The sequence below is a fragment of the Schistocerca gregaria genome, chromosome X, assembly GCF_023897955.1.
Source record: "Schistocerca gregaria isolate iqSchGreg1 chromosome X, iqSchGreg1.2, whole genome shotgun sequence".
Taxonomy (NCBI): Eukaryota; Metazoa; Arthropoda; class Insecta; order Orthoptera; family Acrididae; genus Schistocerca; species Schistocerca gregaria.
In genome coordinates, this window is record NC_064931.1 from 852,685,204 (window position 1) to 852,699,110 (window position 13,907).

The following is a 13,907-nucleotide window of genomic DNA, read 5'->3' on the forward strand; positions in this document are numbered from 1 at the left end:
TAGTACAAAACATGATTATAACACCAGAACCAAAAGAATGACGGCCGGGGTGGCCGAGCGGTTCTAGGCGCTACAGTCTGGAACCGCGCGACCGCTACGGTTGCAGGTTCGAATCCTGCCTTGGGCATGGGTGTGTGTCATGTCCTTATGCTAGTTAGGTTTAAGTAGTTCTAAATTCTAGGGGACCGATGACCTCAGATGGTAAGTCCAATAGTGCTCAGAGCCATTTGAACCATTTTGAACCAAAAAGAATCTGTATAAGGACTATAAAACCTTAACATTAGTACAAAAAATAGTTCAAATGGCTCTGAGCACTATCGGACTTAACTACTGTGGTCATCAGTCCCCTAGAACTTAAAACTACTTAAACGTAACTAACCGAAGGACATCACACACATCCATGCCCGAGGCAGGATTCGAACCTGCGACTGTAGCGGTAGCGCGGTTCTAGACTGTAGCGCCTAGAACCGCTCGGCCACTCCGGCCGGCAACATTAGTACAAAAGGAGTCAAATACATTGGTACTCATATATTCAATAACTTACCAGAACATATTAAAGGTCTTATAAGTGATAAAGATCACTTTCAGAGGGAATTGTACAATATCCATGTACCTGAATTAAATAAATAAATAAATAAATAAATAAATAAATAAACTTATGTTCTTTCCACATCACAGAGACTCCCCGCCAAGGGATCCATGGAAAACGATAGATGTAATGTAAGGTAAAGTCCTCAAAGGTGTTCCTTAAGCTCTGCAAGCGGATGAAAATTGGATGGTACCAAGTTGGGACTGTAGGGAGGATGATTGATAAGTGTACCCATTGTCATACTGAAGGGGAGGGTGCTCCATTTGAAGACGAAACTTGATTACAGCAAGTTTTTTCTCACTTACTCGCACACTGACATAGTTACGTAACACACTGCCTTGTTTTACGCTGCAATTCGAAGCTCTCTAGCGGCAGACGGCTGCAAATATGTAGACATGAAGAATAAAGACGTAGAACGTTTTATTTTAAGAGTTGTCACAAAAAATTCTGAGCCGTTACTTTTCAGCACGCCATTGTGCATCTGACAACGGTTCCATTATTACTCTGTCTAAGAGTGGTTCTTTGACTTATTACATTTTCGACTGGTTTGAGAAGCCTCGTCTGAACACACCTTCGTCAGGTATATCACTCTTGAGCATTGTCCTTTTGTGTCCGTTTTCACTTTCTGAAATGTCTGACAGATTTACGTGCAGAGATTTACGTTTCTAAGAAAAAAAGGCGAAAATGCAGAAAGTCAAAGAACAATAATTGAATAGATTGTTAAAGGGCTGTTTCTAGAGCTATAGATGAACTAAAAGCGTCAGTATGTGTGCTTCCAGGCCACTAATGACGATTTGATCCAAAAAGCATATGACGTGAAGTACTGGGTGGTTATAAATGATGTGCAGCTATTCACGTTGGATGAATATTAGTTCTAATTATGGCCAGCAGGTGCAAATCTGGCGCTGTACTCTGTATGACGTTGACATCCACACCGTCATTTGACAAGCTACAACGCGAATGAAAAGTACCGCTATCGAGAAGCCAGACCGTGCGCTGTTGGTGAAACTGTTTTATGTGAACGGCAACAATTACAGCGTATCATGAGAGAGTATCGTTGCCTGAAAGGTCTGAGGAGATGAAATGTGTTAGAGGAGATGATAATGACATCGGAAACAAGGGTGAGCTAGGTGTGACACCTCGAAGTGAAAGGTGTCGTATCACGGTGGAAATTATTGACGAGGTTAGCTGTAACTGACCGTGCAGCGCGTACCCCGGTTAGTGCTGGCGCTCATGCAGTGACACGAGAATTGTCCATCTCGTGGTCAACAGTTCGGAAAGTTATTCGGTCTATTTTACACTGGTACCCGTGCAAGATCCAGACGGTGCAGCAACTGAAACCTAATAATCCGCAGCAACGTTCCGAATTTGCTCTTCGGTTTCTGGCACGGAACGAAAAGATGATGACATGTGGCCGGGCAATATTCTGTGGAGTGACGAGGCACATTTTACATTTACAGGGTGCAGTGAATACACAGAACGGCTGAATTTGGGGTACTGTTAAACCGCGTGCTGTGCACGAAGAACCATTGCACTCGCAGGGGGCTTTCCAGATGTATGGCCAGCAAGATCACCTGATCTGAATCCGTGTGACTTTTGGCTCTAGAAATATCTAAAAGAACGCGGTTAGCAGGGAAACGTTCGCTGTCTACCTGATCTGAAGGCCAGTATTCAGATTCTGCCGGAACTGCTGCAAACAACTGTCTATCACTTTGTTTTACGGATGCAGCAGCCCGTCGACGTCTCCGGTACTAGCATTGAACAAACTGTGTAAGTGGCAGTTAATAATGAAATTATGCCTTTCTCACAGGTTTGACCTTTTCTGTCGACGTCCCATCCCTAATCCATTTCGTACGAAAACATTTCTATACCTCTTTCTTGCATTCACAGCGCCAGATTTGCACCTGGTGACCAAAATGAGAACTATTTTTTTCCAGCATAAATCTGTTCTGCATTAACGTACTAGAATACCTATCAAATTTCGCTGCCATACGATAATGACAGCCCATAATTTGAAAGACGGTTCCAGCGGTTTCTAGGGATGTTCGATTATAGAGCAATTTTACGGACACCGTGGACAGATAAATGATTTAGCGTGTTTTGTTTGGTTTTTGTGGTTTTGTTGCGTTCCCCGGCGGCGGCTGGCCGCGAGTGCGGAGGAGTGACGGCCAGTAGGGCGCGTGTGGTGTAACGCTTCCGCAGGTCGCGCCGGCTCGGCCGCAGCAGCTGCGGCGGCGGCGGCGGCTGCCGCGGCGGCGGCGGCGGCGGCGCTGCCGTCGCACTTCCCCCCGGAGGAGCTGTCGCGGCTGTGCCCCGCGGTGACGGCGCGCAACCTCTTCTGGAACTGGACGTGGGCGGGAGACGTGGCCGAGCAGCCCTGCCCCGGCGGATCGACGGGCCGGGCGCGCTGGCAGTGCCGCAGGCGCGACGACGGGCCGCCGCTGTGGGCGCCCGACGCGCCCGACCTGTCCGACTGCCACACGCTCTGGTTCACCAACCTCGAGACGCGCATGACGCACGGGGACTCCATCACCACCATCGGCAACGAGCTGGCACAGGTCCGTAATGCGGCTCCCGTCCACCTCACATATCGACAATTCTAAACGACATCAGACATTAACCTGGCAAAATTTGTCACCTAACGATACTTTCTATTGTTGTTGTGGTCTTCGGTCCTAAGACTGGTTTGATGCAGCTCTCCATGCTACTCTATCCTGTGCAAGCTTCTTCATCTCCCAGTACCTACTGCAGCCTACATCCTTTTGAATCTGCTTAGTGAATTCGTATCTGGGTCTCTCTCTACGGTTTTTACCCTCAACGCTGCCCTCCGATACTGAATTGGTGATCCCTCGACCTCTCTGAATGTGTCCTACTGACTGATCCTTTCTTCTAGTCCAGTTATGCCACAAGCTCCTCTTCTCCCCAATTCTATTCGATACCTCCTCGTTAGTTAACCGAGCGAGGTGGCACAGTGGTTAGACACTGGACTCGCATTCGGGAGGATGACGGTTCAATCCCGCGCCCGGCCTTCCTGATTTAGGTTTTCCGTGATTTCCCTAAATCCCTCCAGGCAAATGCCGGGATGGTTCCTTTCAAAGGGCACGGACGATTTCCTTCCCCGTCCTTCCCTAATCCGATGAGACCGATGACCTCACTGTCTGGTCTCCTTCCCCAAAGAACCCAACCAACTCGTTAGTTACGTGATCTACCAGTCTAATCTTCACCATTCTTCTGTAGCACCACATTTCGAAAGCTTCTATTCTCTTCTTGTCTAAACTGTTTATCATCCGCGTTTCACTTCCGTACGTGGCTACACTCCATACAAATACTTTCAGAAACGACTTCCTGACACTTAAATCTATACTCGATGTTAACAAATTTTTCTTCTTCAGAAACGCTTTCCTTGCCATTGCCAGTCTACATTTTATATCCTCTCTACTTAGACCATCATCAGTTACTTTGCTCCCCAAATAGCAAAACTCCTTTACTACTTTAAGTGTCTCATTACCTAATCGAATTCCCTCAGCATCACCCGATTTAATTTGACTACATTCCATTATCCTCATTTTGCTTTTGTTCATGGTCATCTTATATCCTCCTTTCAAGAAACTGTCCATTCCGTTGAACTGCTTTGCTGTTTGTGTCAGAATTACGATGTCATCGGCAAACCTCAAAGTTTTTATTTCTCCTCGGTGGATTTTAATACCTACTCCGAACTTTTCTTTTGTTTCCTGTACTGCTTGCTCAATACACAGATTGAATAGCATCGGGGAGAGGCTACAACCCTGTCTCACTCCCTTCCCAACCGCTGCTTCCCTTTCGTGTCCCTCGGCTCTTATAACTGCCATCTGGTTTCTGTACAAATTGTAAATAGCCTTTCGCTCCCTGTATTTTACCCCTGCCACCTTTAGAATTTGAAAGAGAATACTCCAGTCAACATTGTCAAAAGCTTTCTCTAAAGCTACAAATGCTAGAAACGTAGGTTTGCCTTTCCTTAATTTTTCTTCTAAGATAAGTCGTAAGGTCAGTATTGCCTCATGTGTTCCAACATTTTTACGGAATCCAAACTGATCTTCCCTGAGATCGGCTTCTAACAGTTTCTCCATTCGTCTGTAAGGAATTCGTGTTAGTATTTTGCAGCCGTGTCTTATTAAACTGATAGTTCGGTAATTTTCACATCTGTCAACACCTGCTTTCTTTCGGATTGGAATTATTATATTCTTCTTGAAGTCTGAGGGTATTTCGCCTGTCTCATACATCTTGCTCACTAGATGGTAGAGTTTTGTGAGGACTGGCTCTCCCAAGGCCGTCAGTAGTTCTAATGGAATGTTGTCTACTCCCGGGGCCTTGTTTCGACTCGGGTCTTTCAGTGCTCTGTCAAACTCTTCACACAGTATCATATCTCCCATTTCATATTCATCTACATCCTCTTCCATTTCGATAATATTGTCCTCAAGTACATCGCCCTTGTATAGACCCTCTATATACTCCTTCCACCTTTCTGCTTTCCCTTTTTTGCTTAGAACTGGGTTTCCATCTGAGCTCTTTCCTTTTCTCCAAAGGTATCTTTAATTTTCCTGGAGGCAGTATCTATCTTACCCTAGTGCGATAAGCCTCTACATCCTTACATTTGCCCTCTAGCCATCCCTCCTTAGCCATTTTGCACTTCCTGTCGATCTCATTTTTGAGACGTTTGTATTCCTTTTTTCCTGCTTCATTTACTGCATTTTTATATTTTCTCCTTTCATCAATTAACTTCAATATTTCTTCTGTTACCCAACGAGTTCTACTAGCCCTCATCTTTTTACCTACTTGATCCTCTGCTGCCTTCACTCAGAGCTACCCATTCTTCTTCTACTGTATTTCTTTCCCCCATTCCTGTCAATTGTTCCCTTATGCTCTCCCTGAAATTCTGTACAACCTCTGGTTCTTTCAGTTTATCCAGGTCCCATCTCCTTAAATTCACACCTTTTTATAGTTTCTTCAGTTTTAACCTACAGTTCATAACTATTAGGGAAACAAATTAACAGTCCAATTTTTAGAGGACAGAGGATCTGCTATCAAAAATGGAACTCACTCGGTTCTTCAGTCTTTTTTACAAAAACGATAAATAATGAGTCTGTGACACGGTCAGTTCTGCGTATTTGTAATGACCGTCTCCTCTGTCTGATACAGTTTAGGCCACTTTCTGTTGTAAAGTGCGCTCGGGGTGCGCTCAGCTCCGTGCTTCGGTTTTTGGTATACTTGGGAGTCGTTCCGATAGTAGTAGCTACTAGCTACTGACTTTTAGCCTAAATAGTGTCGGGTCTCTCTTATTGAAATCTGTTTTTGTCGTGTAGTCTTCCCAACATTAGAGAAATTGTGCTCCAACTCGGATTTCACTGTCTGAAAATATTTTATTGTCCACCGGAGAGTGTCTCGGAACTCGGGCATTTACCTTCATATATTCTAAATCTTGAAAATAATTGTTATTGGAATGTATTACTTGTGGTAAATGACTACTGCCACCGGAGGAACCGAAAAATATACGGGAGTAAAATGGCTCGGAATGCCGGACGAAGTTTCATATGGAGCAGTCTCGTACAAAATTTATAGTTTACGATCGATTCGAAACTGGAGTTTTGACTCGTGGCAGTGAGACGTTTATATTTAATGTGGAAACTCTTTGTAAGGTGACGGTCACTCAGTGACTGGCAGAGGAGTATGTGTGGCAAATAACGAGGAGAGACGGAAATGAGAATGGTTGGATCGGGGACCAGATTAGAGTGTCAGCTAGCTGGGCAGATGGAGGGTAGTTATTTGCTAGATGTTGGAAAATCAGGAAATATTGAGGTTCTTATTGGATACGTACTTAGGGGTACAGATGTCTATCACTGAAAACTGCAGTTTGTTGGAAAGTCTAGAGGAGGTGGATGCCAATTGCTGCCACTGATGATGATCTATTAAAAATTGGTCTTCTGATTTTATAAAAATAATTTACATTACCCTCTAAACTGCAGTGGAACCCAGTTTGTTTTTAGCCCTCAGGGGTAATTACTGCCGAGTTGGGAATTATCAGTCTAGAGTCTCCGTTGCTTCTTGTTTGCAGTAGCAGTCGCAGTTTACACCGATAGCCCATCTCCTGTAGCCCTTATTCCGTTCCGTTCTTGTGTGCTGTTCTGGTCCTGCCTTCCTTCCACTCCTACCTTATTCATTAGCCTCAGCTCTAAGTTGCCGGATGCACGTAAACCACTTCGGCCATATCTCGCAGATTGTCTTCTCGTGCCACATTGAATTTAAAATTTTCAAAATGGCTGTTTTTGGATTCTGCTTCTCTTACTCCTTTTTTCCCCGTATTTACTAAAGGTATCTATTCACTGAAGTTTTAATCTGACACTTTGTTCAGTTATGTACTGTCAAAGGTTTGCTCCTATAGGTCAAAGCTGAAATCTATATACTGCTGTCTCACTTCCTTCCACAATTTATTCTTCTGTCTATCCATTTGAATCTCAACAAAATAATGTAGAAATGACAAAATTCCTGTGTAGATTTTGGGAGACACACAAATTGTGAGCAGTACATTTGTTAGGCTTTTGTTACTTAGGACAGTCCTACATTTTGTGCACATTAACAGATTTTAGAATGAAGTTTGCCAATGGCACGAGTGGCGAGAGTTATTTGTTTCCACCTCACTGTAGTTAAAGTGGCCCCAAATTGTGCCTAGTAGGTGGGCTGTGGTTGTCATTGACACATTGTATGGCCGTAGTGTGTGGGGGTAATGTTTGGGCCTCCTAGAATGGCAGTATCATTTTTGTGAATAATTTTTTGCATTGTATTCGTAAAAGTTGTCTCTCTGGCCTGTTCTCAGAAATGATTGTCTTAATATTTCAGACTGTGGAATTTGTTTCAGTAACTGCCCTCTCATTTTCCTGAAAATTCAGCAGCCAGGTGGTAATGCATTTTGTATTTTTCACACTGTAGAATATTGTCTTGTATTAATGATCTCTCATTGCTGCTATTGAATTTGTTCTACGTCTGGTAAGAGGACAAATCTTATGTGTACTTTTACCATCATAATTGATATTTATGAGGGGGAGTAATTTGTATATCCCACCAGAAACACTGAATCCCATCTGCCTTGTTTCCGTTTTGCATGTACAGCTAGGACAGTAGATGTGACCAAATTGTCACCTTCACACTAGCTTCTTACCAGGTATGTCAAACACTGTAACTGAATGATATTGTGCCACTGAGATGCTGCCTTATAATTAATGCTGCGAGTATGTTACAGGTAACAGAGAGTGTGCCCCTCTATGGGGGAGACATGCTGGCTGCTGCTGAAATTACACGGAAACTGGCCGGAAAGATGTCTTCCGACATCTCGACTTTCCCTGACCCTCGACAGCGTGAGGCCATTGTCACAGAACTTTTGTACAGTGTCATCCGCACGGGCAGCAACTTGTTGGAATGTTCTCATCATCAGAGCTGGAAAGACCTAACATACAAGCAGCAACTCCAGGTTGCAACTGAAATGCTAATGGGCCTTGAAGAAAATGCATTCTTGCTAGCTGAGACTGTGCGCCGTGAGAAGAGGGTTGTGCAGACTGTCAAGAACATATGTAAGTCATCCTATACTGGTACAATGTAGAATGTAAAATCTTTCAACTTTACTGCCTGATTCTTTGTAGTTGTGTGATTAACTGTAAAACAAGCAAAGCATTGCACACCTGTGTGGTATAGAAGATAACTTACTGTATATAATAGTAGGTGCAGACAGACCACTTTAAGAATATGATCTAAAGAAACAAATGGAACTTAGACAGTCATGTCAGAAAACAGTAACTCATTCATTGCCATGTGTGTGTGGTGAGTTGTGTAATGAAACACTGGCATGCCTTCAGGACGCAAATGAAAATTCCCATTCCCAGTTCCTTATTTCAAAGGAAAACAGGAATAATATGTGCAGGACTCTGGGGTCTATACCATGGTTTTAAGCCTGTATAAAATTCTCTGTACTCCTCCACTTCCTTTGACTTGGTGAGATGAATGTACTGATTGAGTAAGAGAAAAGCAGTGTGACATTATAGGGGCTTGAAAGCAGTTAACACAAAATTAATACATTTAAATTTTTTGTGTAGCATTTATTCGTCTGTATGTGCATGAACCTACTGAGGCAAGTGGCTCTTAAGAAGAAATAGAACTTTATTGCTTTAAATTTAATTAATTGTATTTATTTGGGCCAAATACTATAAACATTACATTACTTGAATTTTTGTATGTTTTTGGGGTAAACTAATTATTTGGTACTTCTATACATGTGATTTCTGGTGGCATTTTTAACATTTCGATTTATTCATGAATAAGCTTGTATATAAATGTATTTTTTCCATTTCAGTGCTGAGTGTAAGAGTAATTCCACTTGCCCAAGTCAGTGAAGTGGAGGTGTTTCCTCTGGCAGAAACTCACGTTCCATGGCCAATATCACAGAACTGGGTGGAACTTCCAAGAATGTCTGTTCTGGAAAACAGTGATGGAGGATTTGTACGCATAGTATTTGCAACTTTCGATCGATTAGATGAGGTCCTGCAGCCAAGGAATCGGTCTCAAAGAATCAATTCTAAAATTATCGCAGCTTCTCTTGGGAAAGGAAAGCACATACAATTATCAAAACCTGTGAAAATAATTCTACAGCATATTGATACAAGCAGCAACTTCACAAATCCTTCATGTGTTTTCTGGGATTATGTAAATGGGTGAGTTTGTATGTGGTAAATACTGTTATGGATTAGTTTCATTCACAAGCAAGTAAATGATAAACATGCCAACATTAAGTTTTATTTAATTTGATTGTCTCCATACCTGGAATGATTTAGAGATTTTATATTTAACGTTAGCAGATTTAAAATGTAAATAACAGTTTTTCTAACAAAATAGTAATACTTCTGCGACAAAATAACATATTGCATACTACTGAAAAACTTCTGAATAAATCCTCAAGACAAGGATCTAATAAAGAATTATTTTTTAAACCAATTTTTTTTGTAATTTAAATGAATTAGTCAATTTTTTTCATTTATGGCTGTGATTTACACATGGCCAGCTTTTGCTGGAGAGCAGACCTAAATGGTTGTTGCCATGGTAACTTCCCCTTGCATAGAGGTCTTTTCATCCAAAAATTTTCTATACTTAGTCATCTTCTCTGAGCTACATAACTTCTAGTTCTTCCTGATTGTTATGTTGTGGAAGGAGTGTCTAATACTTGAATGAAAGGTATCCAGCTATCTTAACAGTCACAATTCCAATACCATTAGGTACCAGTCAGTTCTGGTATCCTTTTCACTGGAAGCCTCATCTACTCAGTCCTTAGAGCAGAAAGGTGGCCAGTTTGATGCAAATCTATTCATTGACAGAATGACACTGGCTCACTGTGCTCGATACCTCAGATGTGGTATTTATGTGCTGTTGATGCGTATTCTGTGTGCAGTGGTGGTATGTAATTTTGAACTGATGTGGGAAATTTTATTTTTAATGATATTTCCGTGTGTAAAAGCAGGGTACTTCTAAGGTAGTTTGCAAAACCACTTACACTTGCATGTTCTACAGTCACATATTTTGGAGAACCAGTGACCTACTATTGTAAAGTTTGAACAGTTGTTTGAACAGCACATCAGGCCACATGTTGCTAATGCCAAGCATGGTGTTGTGTAGTGCATAACCAATGGCTGTAGCCATCTGGAGACAGCATAATTGCCTGAGGCTGATCATGGATGTAATAAATTGCAAATTAAAAACTGGTGGATGTAGGCATTTCATTTCATCATTGTATGTGTTCAGCATCTTGTATCTATTGATCAGTGCATCAACTATACAGTAAGTGCGTGTCTTTACCGATCCCAGTATGTAAAAACCTAATACGTGTAATTCTATCCCAACAGTGATAAATTTGTGTTCAGTAAAGTAAGTGGTGTTCTCTTTTACAACTTTACTGCGTGTAATAGTTTTTCTGTTTTGCTTCTGTCCTTTAGGGCATGGTCTGATGAAGGCTGTCAAGTTGAAAAGACTAATGCAACTCATACCCTGTGTGTATGTGACCATTTAACCAACTTTGCCATATTGATGGATGTGCGTTCTGTAAAAATTGAGGCCGCGCATGAGTTTGTGTTATCATTCATAACTTATGTGGGCTGTATCATCTCTGTTGTGTGCCTGGCCCTGGCATTTCTCACCTTTCAAATTTTCCGTGGACTCAAGGTGTGTATAAAATAATTTTTTTGCAGACAGACTTTTATTGTTATAAGAAAACCAATGTTGCACTGAAGCTTTATACTGATCACTATTGTCTAAAATAAAATAGAGCAAAATCTTATTTTTTGCTGTACACAGTGGAAATTCCATAGATAGTATTTGTACATTGTATTGAAGGAAAACATGACAGAAAAGATACTTTTCATTACCTTTAACCATTAGCCTGATGTGTATCTCACCTATTTTCCAGTCGGATCGTACAACAATCCACAAGAATTTATGCATCTGTCTTTTAATTGCGGAAGTAGTATTTCTGTTTGGCATTGGCCAAACGCAGCATAGAGTAATTTGTGGTGCTGTCGCAGGGCTTCTGCATTTTTTCTTCCTCTGTGCATTTGCATGGATGTTCCTTGAAGGTAAGATACTTTATTAAATCATTGGTATACTTCATTTAGTGCTGTCTCAGAAACCACAAGTAACAAATTTTGAAAATAATGGTTCTCGGAGACGATACTGTGTGTACATGTTGACACTATTGTTACTTGAGAAAAACGTAGTAGAGATGAAATGTGACATTATTGATATTGACATTACTCTTACCCAACAAAGTGAACAAGAGGTTGTTTAAAAGAACTTTAGAGTGCAGTTCCACTAAAGATGGGGAAAAGTGCTTTTTAACCTGGATGTACTTTGATAATCATGTGTAGTACACTTCATTTCTCTAGTTGAATGTTTTCATAAATTTACTTTGTATATTTTTGATTGAATATGAAATCTCCACAATTGTTGTAACATATTTAATATACATCATTTCAGGGTTTCAGCTTTATGTGATGCTGATTGAAGTATTTGAAGCTGAAAAATCACGCATTCGGTGGTATTACACATTCGCCTATGGAGCACCTCTGATAATTGTAGCTGTGTCTTGCAGTGTTGACCACCTGAGTTATGGAACTGAAAAATACTGCTGGCTTCGTGCAGATAATTTCTTCATATTCAGCTTTGTTGGACCTGTTATAGCTGTGATACTTGTAAGTAATAAAACTCGTGTGTCTATATATTTTGCTGAGTGCTGAGGGTAAGCTTCTTTCGGGGCATACGGCCATGTTATCAAAACTTTTTCCATTGTTTTGTTTCAATAATGGTAAAAATACCTACTGATAATGAAACTTACATTAGCAAGCTGGATTTTCAGTTAAATTAATTCACATAGGATTGCTACTATTTAAACTGCAAGCTGTGCAACTTGCTGTACAGAAATGAAAGAAGATACAGATTGAATTTTTTCCATTTCTAGTGTGTGTTTCTTACTGTGTCAAACTTCTCTACCCATTGGTTGGCTGCAAACTTGTGAATCTATAGTTCACAACAATGGAAGTAAATTAAAAATGAAGTTGTGAGTATTTTAATTAGTAAACTCAGATACAAGGCATTTGTTATTTATGGGCATTTTATTTCTAGTGACTAACACAGTCTCAAAATACATACACCATGACAGTCATTCACTGTTCTGTATCTTACATTCACACAGTTGAGGGTTCAGTACTTAATACCACATGCTCCCTATTTCCATTATATCAACATAGTACTCCACAGTTCTGATAGTATCCCTGTACAGTACATTTCATATGGGTTTTCGCCATTAACATTAACGCATTCCATGGTTTCTTGAATTCACAATTCAACTCCATTGCATTCGGCTCATGTCTGACAATTTATAATCTCATGGTTTGGTGGGATTGCCTCACTTCATGGTTTTTTTAGTGATTTGTGGGAGAATACTATTGTAATTCTGGTAGAAAAGAGACAAATTGTAAAGGCATCAGGTCAGATTTTTACGACCATTTACTTCATGCAGCCTATTTTTTCCATCCTTGTGTTGTACTGAAACATAATACACTACTTTTTGATATTTTAATGACACTGTACCTTCATTTTCAGTAAAAGTCCACTGTCTTCTTAGAGAGCTGCCATTTATAATTTATTTAAAAAAAAGTTTATTTTGAATGTTTCCTTTAAAAATCAAAAGATGGAAAATCTAATAACATTACTGTGTTTGTAAAATTCTGGGTTTCAATATTATCAGAACAGAATATTTAAATATTCTAAGTTATAAAAATGGTCAGTGTCTTGAAATTACCAGGTGTACAACTTTGCTTCCACCGTTTTTTCCTCAACATTTGAGACTTTAATGAAACAAATTGGTTACACATATATCATTCAAAGTATTTTTCATCACTGGCCACTACTTTCTCTCATCTTTCGGGCACTGTACGAATCCCGCATAGAAAAAATTGTTTATCTTTTGAAGTGATCCATAAATCAATTCAATTTGTGACTTCTTCATGAGATTGGAAGTGTTGGTCAGCCAGGCCATGCACCATTGATCTAAACAGGTGATATTCAGAGTGAGCAATGTCTGGAGAATATGGTGGATGGGGTAGGACTTTCCATTTTAATGTTTCCAAGTACATTTTGACCTCTTTTGCAATCTGGAGTCGAGCTTTGTCGTGCTGCAAAATCACTTTATTGTGCCTCTCGCTGTATTGTGGCCATTTGTCTTTTAATGCTCTACTCAAACACATTAACTGCATTCGATAATGAGCACCTGTGATTGTTTCACTTGGTTTTAACACCTCATAGTACATGACGCTGAGCTGGTCCCACCAAATGCAGAACATGATCCTGGAGCCGTGAATATTCAGTTTGGCCATCGACGTGGAAGCATGTCTGGGATATCTCCATGGTTTTTCACATTTAGGGTTATCGTAATGAGCCCATTTTTTGTCCCCAGTCACAATGCAATTCAGAGATCCCTTCTGTTTTTGCTTCTGAAGCAATTGTTCACAGACATACAAACACCATTCAACATCTCTTGGTTTCAGCTCACTCAGGACACAAGTTCCTTGTTTCTGAATTGTGCCCATAGCCTTGAGACATTTTGAAATGGCTTGCTGTTTCACTTCCACTAATTGTGCCAATTCTTGTTGAGTTTGTCGTGAGTCTTCTCAGCAATGTCTCCAATACTGCATCTTCGGAAACATTCTCTCTTCCGCTACTGTGCCGGTCTACGACGTTAAAATCACCATTCTTG

The 13,907-nt window shown here is 40.8% G+C and overlaps 1 protein-coding gene across 5 annotated transcripts in view; it reads left to right on the forward strand.

The window, feature by feature from the left end:
* LOC126297381 (latrophilin Cirl) overlaps window positions 1-13,907 on the forward strand; it is a 715,307-nt gene that overhangs the window by 655,991 nt on the left and 45,409 nt on the right. For all 5 annotated transcript variants that reach the window (XM_049988106.1, XM_049988108.1, XM_049988105.1 and 2 more), the window contains 6 exons: window positions 2,792-3,147; window positions 7,860-8,187; window positions 8,964-9,321; window positions 10,594-10,819; window positions 11,064-11,229; window positions 11,630-11,844. In XM_049988106.1, the coding sequence (XP_049844063.1) occupies window positions 2,792-3,147; window positions 7,860-8,187; window positions 8,964-9,321; window positions 10,594-10,819; window positions 11,064-11,229; window positions 11,630-11,844 (1,649 nt within the window). The remainder of the gene's footprint in view (window positions 1-2,791; window positions 3,148-7,859; window positions 8,188-8,963; window positions 9,322-10,593; window positions 10,820-11,063; window positions 11,230-11,629; window positions 11,845-13,907) is intronic.